The following is a 23,495-nucleotide window of genomic DNA, read 5'->3' as shown; positions in this document are numbered from 1 at the left end:
ATTTTTTCATGATCTTGTATGTAATAGAAGACATTGGTCTATACTTGGTTTGTTTGTTTGTTTGTTTGTTTTTTATGGATGGAGGCTCTGTTAGCAGGTTTATAATGAGTTTATCTGAAGAGACTGCTTATAGAATGGTGTTAATAGCCTGTGAAAAACATCCTTATGCACAATTGTAGAATACCATAGAGACCTGGAAATAATGTTCTTAAGTTAAACTTACATTTCTGCCTCTTTATGAGAATATAATTTAATATAGGACTTTGTGTTTTCTAAAAAATGAGACATGCTCTCTGTTAAATATTAATTTGCTACTTCAGTCAATTCCTTATATTCATCTAAACATTTTCCTTTTTGATTTGAGTCATTTTACTTCTTTCAAACTTCTTTTGCTATTGTAATACTGAAATATTGTTTGATTATTTATTTTAGCCTACAATACAATATAATTGTCTCTCTTCGTCTTTCCTATATCCTTTGTAATTTGTACTTACAGTACAGGTTATCAATTGCCTTACGTTCTTTAAATACATTTTAAAAAGCACTAAATGCGGGCTGACTGTATGAATGTATTTGTATTTGGTTTACTCTACATTCAAAGTTAATTACACTTGTACTGCTTGATGTGCATGATGTGGAAATAAAATATATACGCACTACCTTACCAGACTCCCCACTAGAAGAAGATACGCTATAATAACTTTAAGACCTGATGGGAACCTAACAAATGCGAGATACGTTTCCTCCAGTTACCATCAAAAGTTAAAATATGTTGTAACAAGAACTTAAGGACGCATTTCTTGGGTCAGAAGAATAAAAAGGGTAAAGAAAAGGACCCCCCCCCAAAAAAAAAAAAACAAGGCAAAACGTGTAAAGATGATTCATGTTCTTAAATAACTGACTTTTTAAAAACCAATGTGTCAAGTATCTATAGTGTGGGAAGTATTCAACAAGATCTTAGAGATTAAAAATTTAAAGTGTCTGAATTGGAGACAAGAGAGAGAAGGGGGAGGTGTGTGTTTATTGTCTCTCTCGCTGGTCGAATGCGGTTGGTCGGTCCAGGAGAGACCGTGAGAGGGAGGGAAAGGGAGCGAGAGGTAGAAAGAGGAAAGGAGGGGAGGTGTTGTATCAGAACTGCAACACGCTGCTTCTGTATTGGGATATAAATAGGGAGCAGTAGTTGATTTGGGACTTTGAATGACTTCACCTCTCAAAACATTAAACAATGTTTCTCGCTATGGTTTCATCACCGTTCATCCATTGCTGCAACAGCGCCTGAATAAACTTGTGGAATGACTGAGGACCCGGGTTCACAACGGCCGTCGGAAACACGCTGGGATGCACTTCATATTTGAAAAGTGATTCTTGAGCCTCCACGAGCAGAACATCTTATGTGTCTTATTACTTTCTTTTATTATTGATCTGTGTAGTTCATAAACAACTACTACGAGTGCGAACGCTTACCTCGTTCACGTTATTTTTTAACAGCGCAGCTACAGGCTATTTTCATTATTGCTACGAGCTAAATTCATGTTATCAAAATTATTGCGAAGCCTTTTTCGATCAGACTCGTTACGCACTACCTTGCCAGACTCCCTACTAGAAGAAGATACGTTATAATAACTTCAGGGCTTGGTGGGAACCTGCCAGTTCATTGCGAGATAACGCTGTCTCTTGTTAACATCAAAAAGAAATTTAAAGAACATGGCTAATGACAGTCTTAAGCTACCTCCTCTGGGTGAAAAAAATCGCCACATTTCCACGCGTGTATTTGGTGACCTTGTACAACAAAGTAGGCAAAAGTTATGTGATTAAATACTATTATTTTACAAAGCATATGCAAGAATATACAGCAGCAATAATTTGGGAAGAATATACGACAATCTGTACAGTTCAGTATGATTTCAAAGCCTATGAGCTTAAAATTGTGGTTGTGCTGAAGTTAAGTAAATTCTGGCTTGAATGATAAACAGGAAGAAACAGATCGTCTTGCAAAACGACACTAGATGAAAGACAATTAGTGGAAAATTATTCTCGAAAACCCCTTATGTATGAACTTGCGCTCTATGTCGCTGGTCTGTTCATGTTTGTCTTATACCTTTAACTTATTTTAAGTTAATTAAAAGCGATTTAAACTGGGTTGACCTGTTTGCTAAAGGATTGTCATTAGTGGAAGATTCCCTTAGGTTTTATTTGTATTTTGGTTTTGCTGATCCACAAACAGCCGGATACTGTTTGTCTTTTGTTGGATACGATACTTATTTTCCAAAACATGGATCTAAGAATGAAGCTTGGCTGTTGTTTATGAATTGTTAAGGAGAAAAGAAGATATAAGATTTGATTTTCGATGGACTTACAAACCTTCTTTGAGAGTGGACTGGAAAACTACCTGAAGTAATACAAGGTAAGGTGTGCATTTAGACTAACGACCTAGATTTTGTTTAAAAACAGACAAAACGGATGTAAGCAATCTTGCAGCTGCCCTATCGATATTGATCTTTACCGAACAGACTGGTACCAGCATAGTTAACTGTGCGTGCATACTGTATAGCAACACTTGTCGTTTCAAGAATAATTTACTAGAAATCCAGTCTTTCCCGATCTCTGTTCTATAGCGAATTATTTAATTATTTTGCACATTATTTTTTCTCTATTTGAAACTCTACATTTTTATCTTGTGGCTTTGTGTTGATTATATTTAAATAGTAATTCTGTTCCTGCTCCTCCCCCCAACTTTATTTTCTGACATATATTCCATTAACTTTTAGAAGTGTAACACAGCTACATAGCTGTACATATGTACGGAATGTAGTTTCTGGCCATATGTATTTTAAACTTACATTTTGATTGTTTCTTTAAAAAAATGTGTAGCTCTCCCTTCGCTTAGACAACCGCTGCTCTTAGAAGCTATCGGTAAGGTTTCACCGTATCGCTTTTCATATGGTGTGACATTGTTCAAACAAAGCCAAAGGATAGCGATGAATATGATACCATTTAGTTGGTGTATGGCAGCAGTACAGTAAAACTAGCCTGCATCTGGAAAAGGGAACAATAGACTTTTAGATTGAGCTCCGTAAATCAAAGAGCAGTGGAATAGCGCATCTGAGTATTAAACACGCAAAATGAGTGACTGGCGATTGATACGTATATTTGCGGCAATTGTACCCAATCCTTTTACTGAAGAACAAAGACTTTTCTTGCAGTGAAAGACCTGTTGTTGTTTGCCTATTCAGCAATATACCCGTCTTTTCATCATCTGATACTCTTTGTTCTTGGTTTGTTTTTAGCTCACGACAGGTTGCGTGGGACTTTAGTGTACATCTAGAAAATAACCTATTGATATCCCATGGGATATTTGTTTACAGCTTTCTGTACAAATATGCACATTTCTTTCAAGAACCTAGCAGTATTTATGGAAAACTGGTAATTTTCTACAAGAAATAATTTTCTTAAGGGCCCCTGTATTACAAAAATACTGCTTAGTAGCAAAAAAATATATTACCACAGTCTTGTAGTACTTCCCTGTTCGTCTATACAGTACCACAGTGTAATTGTGCATTACAAACACAATATTAGTTCACAATAATGCTTAATGACATTGAAGTGCCAGGGTTACTTGTTGTATTGTGTGTATGCTAACCTTAGTATGCTGTATTCTTTGTCACACTTGCACATGATGAGAGGTATCTTTTATCCTGAAACTGGGCACCATCTGTTTGGATGGCTATGTGGGTGCAATGATTACAGACAATAAGTGAAAAGTCCTTAAAGTGACATTTGAATAATAATTTTCACAGAGGGACCTCTGTTGTGGTGACTTTGATAAATCTGATTACCATAGTTTCAACCTACAGTATTACTCAAAATGCTTTTATACATCGGGGTGTCTGAGGAATATGTTGTACAGTGCCTTCAATGTGAACCAACATCTCTTTTGTTTTTTCCCTTCAAGGAAGTCTCGTTTCCTTTTCTGTTTTTCTCCTTTTATTCTTTACAGCCATTGATCACTTTCCTGCCTTCTGCCTGCAAATCAATCACTGAAGCATATGGTCATAAACCCTTCCCCCGACATTCTTTTCTCTCCATTACACTTACTTTCACAATAGAGCTAATAAACACTGATGTGAACTGTAGCACAAATGTTCACTAGCATGCATGCAAGCAAAAAGCTCCTCACACGCCAAAATTGATCTACAGTATGTGCACTGCCATACCATACACAATGCACTTACGGAGAGCTAACAATAGCATGCGAAATGTAACCATGCACAGCTTAGAAGAATTTAGATAGAACCATACAGTATAACACAACACATACATTTTAGCACGAACATTCAGTTCAGACAAAGAGCCACATACAGTACATGAACTCCCGGACCCCAGGGTGTCTTTAATACTGGAATTGAAGTACCTTCCACCAGGGATTTGAAGATGAAAAGGATTAATTTTGACCACAGTTGGTCTGCCAAGCTCTTTGCCTTCTGCTATATTAGCTCTTTCCCCCAACAACCTGCCTATCTATCTCTGTCTGAATATTTATCATTTTACAGTGTATTCAGTTCTGTATAATCTGATGTTATAGTTATTCTATGTGCCTCTTGATCTCTCTCTCTTCCTTTCTTTCTCTTTTTTTAATTTTACTTACTGTTGTTATTAACCTCCAGGCAGGATCACCTGCTCTCTGTACATCTGTCTGTGTTAATCTAGTGTAATTATTTTGTCACTCTGTGTAATCTGAGGTATCAATTTCTGCCGTGATCTTGTTCAGACAAGGATCCATCTGTCCATTTCCCTACATTTAATCCAGCCTGTACCTCTATAAACAATATATTATGACAAATTAAGAGATGATAAATGATGTTGCTGTTGACTCATTAAAGTTTAAAAGGAGTTTATTATCTTTTCCTCTACCTTTCAGTCTATCAGTCCTTATGTTGATCAATCAATATAATCTCATATTGGGTCTTCTTCACTTATGGAACTCGTTTCCTTTTAAGATCTGCTCTAATTCTATCACTATAGGCCTTAATTTTAAAATGCTGTCACGATAACTTTGAGATCATCCTCTTTTGTTAGTTTATGTTCTCTCCAGGACAATGTAAATTGTACCGGGAATTATATCAAGATGTCCATTTAGCAGAGTATCTGTATTGTGACATATTGTAGTAAAGCTGCAAATCATAAATTTAGACTCTGCTCTCAGGAGTGGGGCTAGAATGGCATTAACTCAGTCAATCAACATTTAAAACTGAAGAACAGCTGAAGGAGGTCTGTTCTGATTAAGCAGCAGTTTGTGGGAAGAAGTGAAGGAAACCAATTTACCTATAGTTCATAGTGAGAGGAAATTCTTGCTTAGCATTATATCCATGCGTTTAGAATATATTATTGGTCCTAAACAAATGCAAAACATTTGAATTCAAATGGCATATTTCATTTGACACTTTAATAAGTGACCAGCCGCCTAACACAGAGGAAAATAAAACATGTCCTTCTCGTCGATCATTTTAGTTTTAGTTTGGTATGGTAAATGCATTCCAAATAATAAACCAATGTCATTTTGATATGCACATCCCGGTTCTGTTTTTGCCTGGCTGTGTTACCTCTGACATAGGTGTTTGAGCTTGGCATGAATGTTTATGTTTGATCAAAAAGGCTTTTAGGATCAAAGGTTCCCTGTTCAACTGTTCCTTAGCAAAGCACCTAACTTGCTTTGTGGTATTCATGTTTTGTTTACTCAGCTTAAACACCTTTATAAAACAGTACTATCAATGTTTAAAGAAGTAAAGGACATACAGGATGGAAATTCTGAATTCTAGATTCTAATTATATTGCTGCAGAAAGATTGATTTGTTTTCTGATATTATGTTTGCTTTTTTTGTTTGTTGTGTAGGGATTTCACACAAAGTCAAAGCACATGAATTCAGTGAAAGGATTGAAAAAGTCTAGAAGAAGTTTGCAATGATGTTCTTTTGATCAAGTGAGCATGTGCAGTACAGTGGGCACAAAACAAGACTGAAAGTTACAAGCCTCAAGTTCAGTCAGGTTTAAGGCCACTGTCTTTCCTATAAATTAATATTAACAATAATATTTTGTTATTATTATTTTGGAGCTCACTAAGGACAGAGGTCGACCTCAGTCTTTAAGCTGATTATTGGTGTTCTTGATATTGTGTTTTATCACAGATGGACAGTATTACTTCTCATTCTGAAGTAGGCAGATTTGAAGACAGAAAGAAATGTAACCACTTCCCATCATACGGCAGCTTGAGCTGTTTGGGTTTTTTGATCTAGCACTGGGCCTAGTCTTATATAAACTTATTTTCAATTTGAATCATGTTTTTCCTTAATATACAGGGATGGAAGACTCACATTCCATTGCACATTAATCCCTTCTATCATTTTCCATCTGCAGGCTAGTTCTGTAATTTAGAGAGAATCTATATTGACATATGGAGTTAATATAGCCTACTGTATATATAATATAAATATGTGTGAATATATATTTAGTAAATGCAGTAAATTATCTTTTTCTTAAGTACAATTAAAATAAAATACAATTTGTATAAGACATACAAGCTATTAAAAACTGAAATGGTTCTCAGTGCTGTGCAGTGGAAGTCTGAGCATTCTTCCAACTTTTAATCTATCACCTTAACCATCAAATGAAAGTTCTCACTCTGTTTATGCATGTATGTTTTTAGAAAACAAGGTCTATAGATTTTGGATATTGATAATGTGTTTGACATTTTGATTAATTGATAATTAATGGCCATCATGGACAATGTCTCCCATCTATGTCATGTTTGTCAGAATGAAGAGCACATTCGGCAATAGGCTGATCCAACCACGGTGTGATAGGGAGCGTTACAGAAGGTCATTCTTGCCTTCTCCCATAAGACTTTACAACTCATCCACTGTGTGTCTGGGCAGAGGCAACATTGACCTGTTTTTGGACTAAACGTGAATTCTCTGGTTTTCCAGAGCTGGTTTGCAACGGATGTGCAATACAGTATATGCTGGGGATTTGTGCAATATACCTATAATGTGCAGTACATCTTCTTGTGTACTGTACATTCTGGTTTGTTTTGTATCTTCTGTACTGTGTGCAATGCTGTATACTCAATTTTTTTCCTTTTTACTGCACTTCTCACTGACTGTGCTTACTGTATTGTGTTGTTGTATTATTGTATCGTTTTGTTACACTGTGCTGTGTTGACTGTGCTAGGCTGCGGTTGCACTGCAGTTTCCCTCCTGGGATTAATAAAGTATCTATCTATAACTGCCTATGAAACACTCTAGCGAGTTTGTTCCATAAGCACCAAATCATTTCATGTTCTTTGTGAAATAGTTAATTGGGAACAGGTGATAAGGTGATGTAATTTGTTGAATGCCAAGCCTGGAAAAGGAACTAAGATGCCCTGCTAATAAAATAACACTTCTATGCCACTGGAGAGTTCATACTCATAAATTGAATGTTGCCTGTCTGTGATAGGACAGTAGGTAGACAGTCATGATGCCTCACCAAGATTGATACATCATCTTGTTATTCTGTCCTTTTCTTTGCTTTTCCACTGCCAATTACACTTCATTAGAAAGGTCAGGTTGCAACAGTTAAGCCATCAGCAGTTCAGTTATGAGGAGATGACTAAACTCTTATCATTTGTAGGTCAGATGACCACAGAGGTCTATACTCTCCAATGTTTATCAATGCAACAGAATGTGGTGGTGTGTCCTGAATCTCAGGCAGACTCGCCAGCAATGGGGTCATGTCTTCTTTAGGGATGAATTCAAGCTGTTGTGTGGAAGGCACCGATATATCTCAGTGAATGTGGTGCAGATGTACAGGATAATACAGTAAATGTAGTGTACAGCAGACCAGTTGATGAGAAAATCCAAGTGGATGGTCTGGCCAGGAACATATATTAATTGCAGAACACCACATGTAGAGATTGATTACAATCTGACTTTGTTGTGCTGCATTAAGAAAGTTCTGAGATCTCATCTGCTGCTCTTTCAGTGGGATCATCCAGATGAGATTCCACTTTGTGAAGTTTTTGACTCTGAGCATACCATTAATTTATTATGACTGATGCTTTTATCCAAAGAAATATATTACTTTTTATATTTTACTGAATCCATCAGTGTTAAGTATCTTCCAAAGGACACACCAGCAGTTCTCCACTCAGGAATTGAACCCACAAAGGTCACACTTAAGTGTAGAAGCTACAGCATTGCAAGTTATAAACAACATAGCTGTTCAAAGTATTGTAGATGGAACAAGGTACTTTCTGTAAATAACCATAGTGTTAGGATCAGAGGTGTGGTTCAGACTAAGGTTAAGATTAGGGTTTTGTAATTTGATTTTCAAGTAATCTACAGTAAAGTAGTTCAGGTGGATAGCTGCGTCAGCATGCGTAGTCTGCAAAGGAACAAATAATAGGTTTATTCCATGCCGAAAAGAGAAGAAATGAAACACAACATTTAGGCTGTGAAGCCTTCTTCACCTGAAGAAGGCTCCACAGCCAAAACATTGTGTTTTACCATCTACAGTAAAGGTTAGTTATCAGATTTGTCATTAGTAAAAAATTACAGCTCCTTATCAGAAATGTCACCATCACTTGTCTCCCTGACCTGACAGGATTCCACGTAGTAAGCGAAGCTGTTGCATGTTGACCCCAGGTGTGTTGTGCAGTGGGCTGCCCTTCCCCTGTCCTTGGTTCTGGAGCAGCCTGTCCTCTCCCACTTCTGATTCTTAGAGGATCATCCCTTCTTATCTGGATACTAATACTGCTGCTTATACCTACTTGCTCCTGCCACAAGGCCATGCCTTATAGGGCCTGAATGCAGCCTGCCCACGCAGTCCTAGTAATGGAACGAGAGAAAAATGACACTTCTGCTGTGTCTAGCGGGTTAGATCAGTTTGAACCCGTGCAGCTTGTCTGAGACCTTAGAAAAAAAAACTGTTATACTTGCGTTTCTCTATTAATTTAGAGTTTTCAAGAAAATCTCATGCTTTCAAACCTGTCCGTAAAGGAGAGCAAAGTATGATGGAAGTCATGGCTCTGTAAAACATAGTGAGTTTTACACAGCTCTGTAAAACATAGTAAAGTATGTTACTGAACAAAGCAATGTACAGTATGTGCTAATTAAAAGTGTATTTCTGAGTGGTTAGAAAGTACATGGATGGAAGTACAAAAATATTTTACTGTGGTAATTGTGCACATTGTCATGTGAGGCAACTGAAATGTACAGTGTAAATTATGAAAAAGTATGAATGTACTTTACTTTCAGGTAATATGCTGTATTGAGCAGGAAGGTATGGTGATTGCTTGTCATTTGCTTATCTAATTAGTAGCAGGACTTTAATCCCAGTGTAATCTGCTCACCTTTTTCCTCCATTCCCTAGGGAGTCTGTATTAACAAGATAACAGCTGGGGAACTCATTCCTGGCAAACCTTGACTTTGTAAAACCACAGTTAGTTACCAGTCAGGTTAAGACAAGCCTTACCCTTCCTTTATGGTATTTGTCTATTTACGTCATTTATTCAAATCAAGTCAGCTTTGTATAGAATACTGTTTCATAGTGAGCACCATCTCTAAGAGATGTACACAGCCATGGTAATGCAGATCAGTACAGAAGGGGCATTCCATAGTAATCCTCTCTCCAAATTCAGCAAACTTTTGTGCCAGTTGTGCCCTTTCTCAATGAGAGTTTCTGAACATAAGTGAGTGGTGAATAGAACTGGCCACTTCCAGGCTCAAGGGCAGCATTTATAACCTACCGTGTGAGCATCTGATAGATATAACTTGTTCCAGACTCCCACAGCCCTTTGGGTAAAGAAGCACCTGCTATTCTCAGTTTTAAATGCGTGTCCGTGTACAGTAGTCTCTCCTTGTTTCCTCTGTTTTGTGGTTCACTGTTTATTTGTGAAGAAATCCACTTGGTCTACATTCTTAGTGCCTTTGAGGACTTTGAATACCTGTATCATGTCCCCTCATAATCTTCTCTGTTTATGACTACAAAAGGTTCAGTTCCTTAAGCCCAATTCTTGGACTACCCTCAGCCCATATTATTACCTGACCATGTTTTAGGTTCAGCAGCTGATCATGTATTCTGTGTGCTGTTGTACACAGTGTAGAAATGGGAAATCCACTCAATATTTTATAATGTAAGATCTGCATGTATTGTATACCAGTGCATGGTAGTGTACGTTTTCTTTTAAAAATACACAGTCGGGTGCTAGATGGAACACATACGCAGACTGGTAGGGAAAACTCCTTGACAGGGAAGCTCTTAAATGGATGTCTTTCATGCTGTGAGGAGGGCTCAATTTACAGTGCTGTGTATATCGAACTGGATAATCCTATTGATTTCTATGGTTCACCATGTTCATTTAGCTAAAACCCGCTCTGCAGCATTCCTAGTGCCTGATGGGCTGTGAAAAAAGCGTTCATATTTATCCCTGGAACAAGTTGGAAACATTATTGACGGAAGCCTTTCTCTATCAGCAAAGCTTCACCGGGGAGAAAAAACAATGTATGTGTACTTTGTTCAGCCTTAGGAATGTAGAAGTCTGTCTGTATCAGTGGTGTTTACAGCCTGACACTCAGGCAGTTAAACATGCACAGTGCTGTATGTCATATATTTATGTAGAATGACCAAATAATTTAGTACTTGCTGCATGGAAGATCTTTTGCAATATGAAAGCTATCTTATTTTGACACTGGTCACCATAATTGACAGCAATACACTATTGCTTTACATTATTAAAGTAAACAGCCATGGCTCAGAGATGGCACAACTGTGGTAGAAGACCAAAGAAAATGTTGCATATGTAAAAGCTCGGCTTTGCACTCATTTACATCACTACTATGGGGACAAATTGTTGTCCAAGTACGCTGCTTAGTCTTACCTGTCTGGATCCATAATGACAGGGACAAGACAACACAAGATCATAAAGTTACACCTATGCTTGGTTAAACATTGTTGATTAAATGTCTTCTACAGTTTGACAATATGGTGGCATTTTAGAAAATACAAAAAATAACTAATTTCAAATAGTCTATTTTGAGTTTGAATTACTCATTTGTTTTTTGCAGTCACCCCTGTTTTTTCTTCAGCCAGCAGTGTTTTCTCCCAATTAGTTCTTCTTAGATCATTTCAGTAACAGTGACAGGTATTTTCTTTTGTCTCATCAGTGTCAGGAATAGTGAACAGTAGAATATTGCAGATGAGCAACTGTATTAATTTAACAAAGAATTCACTTATTTATGTATTTTGGTGTAAGTACTGCTTTAAAATGTTAATCTTCAGAAAGTGGCCCATTGGCTATGGGACTAGGCATTCATCTACATGTGAAGAGCACATCTCGTTGAGGAAATGTGGCTGCTGTCCTTTCCTCCTTCACATTTCTCTAAATTCTTCCCTGTGTCACTTTGCTCTCGGACACACCCTATATTCACAGCACACTGCAGCTCACCTTTCAGTGTTTTGCAAGTAAACTCATTGTGTAACCTACTGACCTGTTATGTGACCTACAGTATGTGATAAAGAACACCTATTCAGTCCATTCAGAAAAGAGGCCTCTAGATTTGTTCTTAACTTGGGAGCCAGTGGCTTAATGAAAAGCATTCTGTAAAATCAAGATTGAAACCAGATCTCATATATGCTAGTTACTTATTACTTTTTTTCGGGGGGGTTATTGCTGGAATGTTGCTTGTTAGGTATGAAGAACAGGTGCACAAATTGGTGTCTAACCTTGGTTCTGCTAAAGCCACTATCCAGCAGATTTTAGAAATCATGCTAAATTAATCAGTTTCTAAATTCTTGAAGAATCATTTTTTTCCAAAGCAGGTCATTTGTTGAGAAACATAGTTTAGATCATTTGGAATAAAAATTCCACTATTTCAATGCTCAAGGGCCACAATTCTGGAATTAATAAACCCAACTTAATTGGATCAACACAGATTGTTTCACATGTGGAACAATGCATGTTGATCAATTCTTTACACATTGATGATTCAAGGGAGACCTGTTAGACCTAACTGTGTCTCACCAGGACAAAGATTGGCCACCCCTGGTGTGTAGTAATCAACACCTTGCGGGATGTATGAGAAACAAGAGACATACTCGTATTTCCAGAATTTATTGACCCAAAGCAATGCCAAAATGTTGTTATTGAACAAATTATTGTGGCTTAATAGCATCATTGTGTTAGTCTGACATCATTAGTTGCTAGAATGCAACATGTAAGAATACCAATGCACTCTCTACACCTTATTCATGCATCATTTATAACTCCATGTCCTAACCCAATCTGAATAATTGTATTTAATTGTTTCATGCAGCTTCAATCATAATGATAATTTGCCATTTATCAACCTAATGGAAAGCAGCTTAGAGACTGAGGGGAGGCTGTGTAGTGTCACCAGCTCCCACTGCCTAGTCTCCCACTGCAGGTTCCCAATCCTGGACCTCAGGACTCCAGTTTGGTCCAGGTTTTCATCCTGACTGAACTCTTGATTACCCAATTAAATCCTTATTCTGGGGATGGCAGGTCCATTTCTCAAGCACCACTGGTGGTCACTGGGTGTTTAAGGGTACCTTTCAAGGAGTTATTGATTAACATTTAAATACTTTGTCTACACTAAATAATTAGTTGAATTAAGTAAATAAAATCAGAATTGGAATGAAAACCAGTGTATCTTGTGACTTTCCTATTATAGTTGGTCAACCCCTCTTTAAACCAACTTATTGTGTTTTTAACTGTCCGTTGACATATTAATCTTTATGTGGTTAAGTTGAAGTCCTCTGTTTCTGTTTCTTTAAACAATAGATAGAAAGCAAGTTGGGCCTAAGTTAACAGAGTTGAGAAGTCCTACTGTACCTGAAGTCGAGTAAAGTAACTGCTATTTACCTAAGCAAGAAACTTGCAAATACTTTGGGGTCAAGTGTCGCAGAATCACAGACAACAGGATGGGAGTTTTCCCTTCTCATCTGAAGCCAGAACCTGTGGCAATATAGTATCTTGGGGGAACATCCTGGTTACTAGCTCTTTACCTCTGTAGGATCTAGTCTTGCTGTATGCAAAGCGTTACCATGGAGCATTTTGAAATCGTCTGTGAAGCACACATCCACCTTCTGTATTCTTGCTTACAAATTCTCCCCAATCTTTGTGTGTATATTGTGAATGGGGTACATAAAATGTGAGATTTGATATTAAAAGAGCTTGAATTATCATGAAGTCTGTCCAAATAATTCAGTTTGTCTTCTTCTGCTGTTGCCCTGGCTATCAGTTTATATTTTTAAGACACTCTGGTGATTTGTTTTCCCAACAGGCAGCTGTAGTTCCAGTCAATGTGTGTTTTTCTCTGTGTGCAAAAAAAAACACAGCCTAAAGCTGATCTCTCTCTTCTCCCCAGTCCCTGGAGCCCCCCACAGCTCTTTTAGTGCAGGTGCCATTAGAACAGGGTTTTCCTGTCCTTGTGTCCTGTCATTTATAATAAAGATCAGCTCTCCATGAATAAGGTCAAGAAATTTTAACTGTAATGTTTAAGATTTTAAGTTCTATTTGAATTTTGAACTTTTTTTGTACAGTTAAATAATTTTCTGTAGATCCCATATTCTCTTTAAAATATGTAACCATTTAGTACACTCCTATTTAAGAGTTAAATTATGTCATCACCACTGCAGTTGGAATAACAATGTTGTGGTGCATATGAGAAAATATGCTGGAAAAATAAAATCCCGTTGTTAAAAAACAGGACCTAACAGATCAGAGGTATATCGATGAGTAAGCAGGCTTGGTCCAGTGACTTGTCAGATTCTTGGCTTGAATTGAAAATTGGGAAGCTCTCCCTCTAATAGAGATGCTGTCCTAACAGTTTTGCTCTCACTTAATTTAAAACCAATCCTCTGTCCATATACCTGGAATTTGTAATCAATTTTCCAGTGAATATTTTTATGTCTGCACCTTCTTCACAGAGTTATTTGTATAAACTGCAATACTAATGGAAGTGAGTTTTGTCCTGAGGTGTACTGTACGTGTTCATACATTTATAGCCGTATGGATAATCCTTTTTTGCTATAGATTAAAATAAAAAAAAACATTGACAAACTATTATTGGGGATGCTATAAGGGAAGTTCATATAATTGAAAAAGACTAGATGTGGGTAGTCTCCCTGCAAACATTTTTAATGGACTTTAGAGGAGTGGAGTATTACTGTATGTTTTCCTTCATTTGCTTGTGTTCTGTTATTTTCTCTTACTGCTCATCATATAAAAAAGCAGCTCTCCAATACCTGCTTTCTCTTGCCTTTGTTTATGTTCACTTATCTGTGACCTATGGAATCATAAAAACTACTTTTTATGGTCTTGTTGTGCAAAAAACAGGTAATGAACCTGTGATTCCCCTTTGCTTGTATGGCGTGAAGGCAACGTTGCCAGGAATCAGGTCCTATACACACTGCAGCCTAGTGCATGTCTCATCTGTGTGCATGTGCACAAAAACATGTCTAGTGGATTTTGTCAAGCAGTTAGCTCGCTACTCTTCTAAAAATACCCTTCATTTCCATTTCTGTAATTCACTTAAAGTAATAAGCTGGTATTAGTTCTGTAGCTAGTCAGTGGATGGGAGAAACAGGAGGGGGAGGGGAAACTAATCCAGCTAACTGAAGTCAGAACAGCACACTATTCTATCTCCAGGTCCTGGTATCACAACAAATTTCTGAGGTATTTGTGGTGTTTTCTCATACTTGTTTCTCCTTTTTTCTGCCTTGCCACATATCGTATCTTGCTCTGTCATGCAGTTCACCGATTTGGCAGTACTGTGATTCATCTGTGCTTTACTAAACTTTACAGTGCTTTTATCATAGTGCACCAAAGTTCATTTTTAGAAAGGAGTGGGAAGCATCATGGAATTCTCTCTACATTTTAGTGTGTCGGGGGGAGGGGGTTCTGTCTTGGACAAATGAAGTCAAGTCATAATCCCATAGCTGGCAGCTTCACACTATTGGATCCTTAGCCGAGCACAGACACCAAATGTCAGAACCTGCTGTACTGAACAGGATGGCTGTTGCAACAGCACATCTGTAGGGTAAAACTAAACTCACAGTTGTCTAATCACAGCTCAGGGTAGCACTCCCCATGACAATGCTAGTCACAGACTTTTACCTGACAGCTGGTAGGTAATCATAGCTGGCCTATGTATGTGACGTCAGTACTGTACCTTATTTTAAGTTGAATCTACATAGATTTGACACAAAATAACGGCGTTGCTTTTTATAAATCATTTTAAACTGTACAATGTTGCAAAAACTTTGAGACCTAAAATGTTTTTATGTAGACTCCTGTCTGTTGCTGTTATTCCGAGACTCAGAATAAAATCAGACCTTTGTCCCAGCCACTAATTATGATTTGTAAACTCTGTGATAGATTGTAGCTTCCTCTTTTCCTGCCATCAGGCTGACTAGGCAAAGGAATGCTCTTGTTAATGCAAACAGCATCACAATTGATTTAGTCCTGTAACAAGCTGTTACCCCTAACCTGCTGCCCAGTGACTTTGGGCAGTTTCTGACCATGAATGACAGGCTTCACAGTTGCCATTTCTCTTCTAAAGCAGGAACACCAGTGAACACTTAACACTGCAGATGAAAGCAATGCTGCAGCCTTCACCTTGTGCATGTTCTGCATTTCTGTGTTGAGGACTGGTGAAAGTTTCATGGCTATTTTATGCTTCTATTTGCAATAAAATAGGAGACCTTCATGCTTGAACATTCCCTGGTACTTCAGCCCAACGGAAACTCTTCAGGTACTAGGTCTGGAATTCTGTGACTGATGGGTAGATGGACGTTTTGTCAGGTGTTTTTTCATTAGCTTTCTATAACTGGCTAAATCAAAATCCTGTAAACCTCATGGATGTGGGAGATGAGTGGTTAAAGAATTACTAAAAGACACTTGGGAAGGCAGTGCTGGTTTCCACACATTGCATCATAGAGATATAAAATTCACAGCATCCTTCAATTATCAAAAACATGGCATTTCTTAGGTTTACTGCTGGTCTCTGCTTTAAAGATACCTGCTAGGCTGCTGTCCTCAGCAGGCAAGCACATAGTGATGGAATTTTGCCCTGTAAAAAGGTGAGGCTCGTGCCCAGCACTTGTGCCTGTTGAGTTCCAGCCAATAGCAGAACCTCTGATATCCGAAACCCAACTAAAACCTGACATCTAACTGATATATGTTGGCATAAATAGTATACTTTTGACTGATTAATATTTTTTTTTCTGCTTTAGGGGCAGAATTTGTGCTTGTATCCTGAGGAGTATGTTACAGCTGTGCTCTGTTCAAGTTTGACAATTTTTAGATCTTCACGCTTTCTTGGACCTGCTTCCAGACTGTGGCCGGAAGGTTTTATGGATTCACAGTCATTGCAGTGTTGTGTCAGGTTATTGACTGATGGCTACATTGACTGTGCTTTCTGCAGGAGCTCCGGGGTGTGGTGTGGAATGTGCTGGACAGTCAGAGTGTGACGGGGAGACCTGGCCATGAGACGGACCCACCTCTGGATCGCAGGGGTCATCACTGCAGCTGCGCTCTGTTTCCTGTGTAAGAAGCACCACCTTCCTATTCTAATTCCTTCTCCATCTTTTTCCACTTCTCTCTTTTTCTCTCCGTGCCTTACTCGGTGTGTCAGATATGTATAACAGCATCACCTTTGATGCAGCAACCTTCTAGTAGTTACTGCTTGTTAGCAATTTAGCAATTTAGCTTAAGTACTGGCTCATTAAGCCTCTTTCATAGAAATGTGAGGGAGGCTTGTTCGTGGTCCGTCTTAGGGCTGCCTACAGTAATGATTGTCATTAGAGTCCAACATTAGACCTGAGTTTGTTTCTCTATCGCCCACTCTTTAATTTCATCCTGCCATCTTCCTTATCTGGTTTTATTTTCCCTCCCTCTTTCTGTCCTTCCCCCTGCAAGAGGTTAAATCTTTAATTTGGGGCACTGCCCTCCCCCAGTACACAGATGCCACAAAGTCTGCCCACGCATGCTGGACAGATACATGAGTAGGTAAGGCACATGTTTTTAAAGCTTATTTGGAGCACAATTGCTTAGATACAGTACGTGTGAGAAGCATTAAATGACTGTTTCTAAAAAAAAATAGAGAAATGTATACATTCAAAAATAAATTTCTCCACATCCAATTGAACAGAAAGGAGAGGTAACCCCCCCCCCCCCGCCTCCTCCCACTAGAATTATCCAAAATAACCATGTGTCCTGATTCCTAATCATTTCCCCGCATCAGGGCTTAATCTCTTGCACTGAAATCTTTTGGAAATGCAGGACAAGGTCTTTAGGACCTCAGGAGTCTGCTGTTTCAAATCTTAGTACTCCTTGCACCCCACCAAGTACACATACACACTATGAGAATAAGAGTTGATTATCCATATCTGACATCAGGTCCCTTATTGATTATTTTATTGTTAGTGCATTTTTAATTTTATTGTTAAGGCATTTTTCTTTAGGATACTAGTCTCATGACCTCGTAGGCTCAAGTTACTAGAGGAACCTGACATGACACAGGGGTTCATGGGCATTATCATATCCACATTTTGTTCTGTTCACTTTGTATTGTGTAGAAGGACATCATAGTCTACATTCTTTAATGCTGAGCAATGAGCACAATCACAGCTGCATTGAATCTACAGGTCGTTTGCATGTCCTTCTTCATTGGTTTTTTCCAGCAAGCACTTTCTCTCTCCCCTTGAATTCCGATCACATTGACCTGCATATTTCAACATGGTCTCTGTTGCTTTTGCCTTCTTTATTTCAGCAGGCCCCACCCTGGGAGCAGACTCAGTGGTACGGTCAAGAGTTGGGGGCTCAGCTGTGCTGGGCTGCAGCTTGTCCCCCCCTGCGACAGACAACACCACTCCACGCCTCTTCCCCCTGCATGTGGTGGAGTGGGTGCGGCTGGGCTACGCTGTGCCTGTGCTCATCAAATTTGGGGTTTACAGCCCCCGTGTGCATCCAAACTACCGCGGTGAGTGCCCACAGCAGCAGCAACATTGCGTAACTACTAGTTATACCTGCAAGCATAATTATTGGCATCCCGTATCTAGAACTATCTAGATCATCTTCATCTGTACCTGGTAGGGTAAGCAGCTTTGCTACAATAATAAATGTTCACTATACTTAAAGAGGATAGAGAGTATTGTGATCATAATTGTAGAAAATATAGTTAATGACAAATAATTATAATTTGGTAATGCGCAAGCTCATACTACATATTACGGTAGTCTCACTTTTTCCTGAAAAATGCCTCAGATATTGAAAAAAAAAAGATAATTCATGGGTATCCAGATAAATAATGGATTTCAGGTTGTTGTGTGGGTCAGGAAATTGGTCTTAAAGATATTACAATTTGGAGGTTGTCATTGTATTCAGTGTTTCTAGTTTCCCACTGAAATATGTATCAATAATACCACGACGTGCATATCATAAACTGCATGTCATGGGTTTAATAAAATTACATGACATTTTATTTCATTTGATTCTGTATGTGCAAAGCGTCATGATCAAAATGTAGATTTTGAAGGACTCGTAATTCTCCCAGCAGAAGAGTTAACTTAATTGCTATCATGCATAACACTTTTCAGAGAACTTGAAAGAACAATTGGCGTTCTTTCTGGTCTCCATCATCTCGGCGTGTCCTCAAGCAACTTGGTATTGCAGTAACAAAAACATAATCAAAAACATAATGGGTGAATGAAAGAGGCCTTTCAGTCCATCAAGTTTGTTTGGTTGCTTGTAGCTAATCATCCTGATGTTTTTTTGAAAAAAATCCCAAGTATCAGCTTTGAGAAAATAGCTGGGTAGCTTGTTCCATATCCCCACAACTGTTTGTGTAAACAGCGACTCCTATTCTCAGTTTTAATACATCTCCCCTTCATTTTCACTTGCCCCCTGTCTTGTTTCAGAAAATATTTTTTGGGGTGAAAATTTCATTGTCCCAACCACAATAAAATAGCGATTCAGAAATCAAAATGAGCATTTCATTGTGGATTTCAGAGCAGTTCAGGCACTTTCTAACCTGTGGCTGAGGACTGAAATGTCAAAAATACAATGAATGGAGCAGACGTGTATAGATGTATGTGTAATTTTTGTTTAAATTCAGTTACAGTTTAAACAGTGCTTCATCAGTAAATTTTGTATAAGAGCCCAGCAACTGGTAATTCTTAAAATGGACAAGCTGCTGTGCATTGGAAGACTGATTGGTTATCATGCACTGCTTTCACCTTTCCTTATAGAGTCAGTAAGCATGTGAGACATCTAAAATTCAGTGTGCGGTTTTTAAGCCATGGAGGTATGCACTCTGCACAGACGCTAGTCTAGCTGTGTAGCTTTGTGGTTGGGGTAGGGGATGGAGGTGGCAGAGATAGATGACAGGAGATGAATGAAGAGGGAGGGTGATAGGTTGTTGGTGGGTGTAGTATTTATGTTAATTACTGAGTGTTAGATCTGAGCGTTGCTGAGCAGATTGCCAAAACCAATAATCCACCAAAACAAAAAGCCCTGTAATTTCCTAGTGTGTTTGAGGAAGACCAAGACTATGAGATAGGGGAAGAGTAAGTGAGAAAGACAAGGAAGCAAATGAAAGGAGAGAGAAGGAGACAGAGGTTCCCAATGAAATTTAAGTTAATTGAATTGAATATTTATGGGTGTAAATTTGTATGATACTTTATGCTGTTTGAGGATAATACAGCATACCAGAAAGTGCCATGTTACAATCCTTTAGTTTCGGAGGAGGAGGAGAGAGGGACAGAAGAGGAGGGGTTGGGTCTTAATATGGAAATGAGGAGGTGGTGGCAACTGGGATTGAGGTTTAATCAAGGAGTGAGGCCAGCAAACATGCTGGTGTCCCATGGTGTGACCCACTAAATGCAATTGTTTGTGAATGAGTGAGACAGTACAGAATAATCCCCACATTGTCTTTTCCAGACAAAAGGACGGCCTGTCACGGTTTTACACCAGTGTTGAGACTGTGTATGCATCCAGTACTGTACTCGCACACAAATACAAAATCTTTCTCAGAATCCATTTCTATTTCTTTTCTTTCTCCCCTTCTCTTGTTCTCAGTGTCTGTGTTTCATTTCCTCTGTGTTTCAGCCAAGCCAGCTGGCACAATATCAGCCATATCATTCGTCCTGATCTATTTCAAATTAAAATGCATTGGGGGAATGTAGACTTGAAATGCTAATGCTAACCATGCAGCAAAAGAAATGTGCCAGCTCATGCCCTGTTTAAATTTCTCTGTTCTCTTGCATTTTCTGTCCTGGAACTAGTAAAGGCATGAAAGCCTACTTTTCTTTATAAACCAATCAATCAGTATAATACTTAATATGAAAGGGTAATGTATTCAGTGAATTTGACTTTGTCTCTTTGACAGAGGTTAGCTCTGCCAAAATAGATCTGCAGATGTGAATTTTAATGCCAAGGCAAAGCTCCTTTAAAACTCTTTCAGAGATGGCATAGTATACTGAGAAACATCACAAATACAACCTGTACTATTGTTTCCAACACCCATTTGATGCATCTTTGTGTTTTTCAGGTTACAAACCCATATGGAGACAACTCCACAAAACATATTATGGGATAATTAGTTTATAACTAAATATATAAATTATTCTTCTATTACATTAATGAACATGGGGTGGCAGGGTGATGCAGTGTTGAGCATTTCTGCCTTGCAGTGCTGGGTCCCTGTTCAATTCTGGATCTAGGGTGCTATCTGTGTGGAGTTTGTATATCCTCCAAGTGTTTTTGTGGGTTTCCTCCCACAGTTCAAAGACATGTTTGTGGGTGTTTGTGTGTGTTTGTTTCTGTGTGTTCTCTGTGATGGACTGGTGTCCCAGTCAGGGATAGGCTCCATAGCACTGTATTAAATAAAGCGGTTAAAATGGATGGATTAATAAACTAACTATTCTGAATTCTGCTTAAAATACAGAATCCTGAGGTCTGTGCTCTGAAGCCAGTAGAAGAAATTGTGTCTGTGGATTAGACTCAGAGAGAGTGAGAGAGCTAAGTGTTGTTGTTTGGAGGAAGCAGCTGTGAGCAGCTTAGCTTCTCCCTGTAAGGCAGGTGTTTCTCAGGTGTCAGATAAAAGACTCAGGTGGCTGTTCTCCTGTTGTACAGGTCAGCAATAACGCTGCATCAGCCTGCAATATGGTATCAAATTCAGGTTGGGTGGGTCTGCATTTGGCCAGTGCTAGAGGTCTCGCATATTTCTGTTCCATTTGCAAAAATTCCAACTAATTGATAGAGGTGATGGGGGGGCTAAGTAATTATAAGTAAAGGTTCAATTCAAGTCCTACATTAAGCCAAAGGTGTTCTACACCCAGTGTATTAAAGTAAGCAATTCTGCTGGCCACATATGGACCCTTAGACAGACTATGGAAATCTTGTGGGGAAAAAACATGAAATTTACAAGAGATGTTTTCTGCAATGTATGGTTGTTTGGATTAAAAGAAAACATTAACTCCCATTGTGAGTATTTGCCAAGAGCAGCTGACAAATCATAAAATATTCTTAAGGTATTGTTATATAAATACAAAGCTGGAAAGAAAAACAAAAAAATACTGTTTCCTCATGCGTTGTATCTTGTTCTCTCTTCTTACACTAAAAAAGAGCTTATGTTTTAATCTTTTTTTTTCATTTTCCCTAAATAAAAACAATTTTATTTCCTTTTCCTGTCACTCCCTGGGCTGGTTTTAAGTTGTCTTTATGGAAATGCACTTTTATTAATTTATTTCTGGATCAAACATCCATGGTCCTAGAGAGTTGCCAGATCGTCTGGTTTGTGTTTCACCCCTGCTTTTAATAAATTTCATATTCATAGTAAGCAGAATCTCAAAATACTTTAAAAATACAGATTCCATTGGGACACAGTCCAACATCACAGTCCTTAATAAATTCACTGACTTAAATATTGGTTGGCATTAACTGAAAGTTCCTTTGAAATGAGAGTATTTCAAGATGATAATTCAGAAAGCCCCATAAACCCTGCAGGAATGTGGTCCAGAACCATGGTTCTGAAAACAGATTTTCTTTCTGTACAGATCTTATAGCTGGACTAGCATCTGAAAGTGGAGCCCTCTCCTTCTGGGCAGCATATTTCAAGTGTTTAAACCAAATTCCATTCAGCAAACATTTACCAGGATAACCTATCAGGCATGTAAAAGATAACATTCATGATAAAATATAATAATGTCATTACTGAGGCTCATTATTTCTTACAAGAGTAAATGAACTTCAGACTCAAGCTGGTGCATTTTTGTGGACAGTCATGAGTTACTCTGCTGAGGACGGTTTAACTCAGGGTCTTTTTAAAGCCTTGTCATGCCAGTAAGTTAATTCCTTTACAACAAGGACTGGTGGCAAGTTTATTTGCAGGCTGTTGTGGTGGTGTAGAATTAGAATGTTAATCAGAATTATTTAGTTGTTGAAAGAAGTAGTTTCAGGTTATGCTTATCAATGCTATTGTCTGAAAGAGTAGCTTATTCATAAATTAAAAGAAGCAGTCCACCTTTTGGTGTACCACCATTGGAGTTATGCAGGGTTTGTGGTAAGTGCTGTCCTAAGCTGCACTAAACAGATAGTGAAATAAAATATGTGCTGAACCTTCAACATATTGGGAATTCCAGACTCATCAAGCTACAGTCTAAGCCTCACAACAGCAAATATTATAACCTGATCTCTTCAGAACCTAAATGGGTTGCATCTGGTTAGTACTATGATGAAAGAGACCTTTAAGGAAAAGGAGGTTGTTGGTGTCCTTGGTGTTAATGGACTAGATGTGGTGCCCTTCCTTCTGGATGAGAATTTCCAGTGCCAGTGTGCTGACAAGTGAAACTGTGATATAAGAGATGCCATTTAAACTTGGATCATAGATCCATGCCATGAAGAGTGGGAGTATTACTTCAGTGTCCAGGTTAAATTTTACTTTGGGCCTAAATAATCTGACCTAAACTACTAGCACAAGTTGGCTGCCATGCATCATTCACATGAGTCCTGCACACCAGTGGTGGACAAAATGGGCAATGTTTTGACCAGGGCAACAATCGTGAGTTCTGAGCTGTTGTGCAATCATTCCTCTCATGACTGTGTCATGAATAATACTACCATGCTAGTACACTGTAATGCTTTCAGTCTGTTCTGAAGTTAGTTTGAACATGATTTTTTGTTTTGTTTAGACATTTTGAATTTAATCATTTTATAGCTGCTTTTTATTCAAATGGTAGAGAAAGTTGTTCTTCCTTTTGGAAAGAGGGCATTCTTATACTTTTTATGTCCTTTTGCAGCTCTGTTTTTTCCTTATTATTGGCGTTCTGTCTGCTGTAACATGATAATTTGGCCAACACCTTTATCTAGGATATCTTACAAGTGTTACAATAAGCAAACTAAAATTCCTATAAATATGAGAGAAAAGGAATTTCAAATG

The 23,495-nt window shown here is 38.3% G+C and overlaps 1 protein-coding gene across 3 annotated transcripts in view; it reads left to right on the top strand.

Annotated features, from left to right (window-relative positions):
* The first annotated feature begins 1,088 nt into the window (after window positions 1-1,088).
* igsf9b (immunoglobulin superfamily, member 9b) overlaps window positions 1,089-23,495 on the top strand; it is a 72,883-nt gene continuing 50,476 nt past the window's right edge. For 2 of the 3 annotated variants that reach the window (XR_001478254.2, XM_015345470.2), the window contains exons 1-3: window positions 1,089-2,404; window positions 16,482-16,603; window positions 17,829-18,038. Coding sequence is in view for 2 of the 3 variants with exons in the window: in XM_015345470.2 (XP_015200956.2) it covers window positions 16,543-16,603; window positions 17,829-18,038 (271 nt within the window). In the remaining variant the exon portion in view is untranslated. The remainder of the gene's footprint in view (window positions 2,405-16,481; window positions 16,604-17,828; window positions 18,039-23,495) is intronic. The other variant, XM_015345475.2, reaches the window with a different exon arrangement.

This window comes from Lepisosteus oculatus, chromosome 2 (assembly GCF_040954835.1).
Source record: "Lepisosteus oculatus isolate fLepOcu1 chromosome 2, fLepOcu1.hap2, whole genome shotgun sequence".
NCBI classification, from domain to species: domain Eukaryota; kingdom Metazoa; phylum Chordata; class Actinopteri; order Semionotiformes; family Lepisosteidae; genus Lepisosteus; species Lepisosteus oculatus.
The sequence above is the reverse complement of the archived record's forward strand: the minus strand, read 5'-3'. Positions and strand labels throughout refer to the sequence as shown.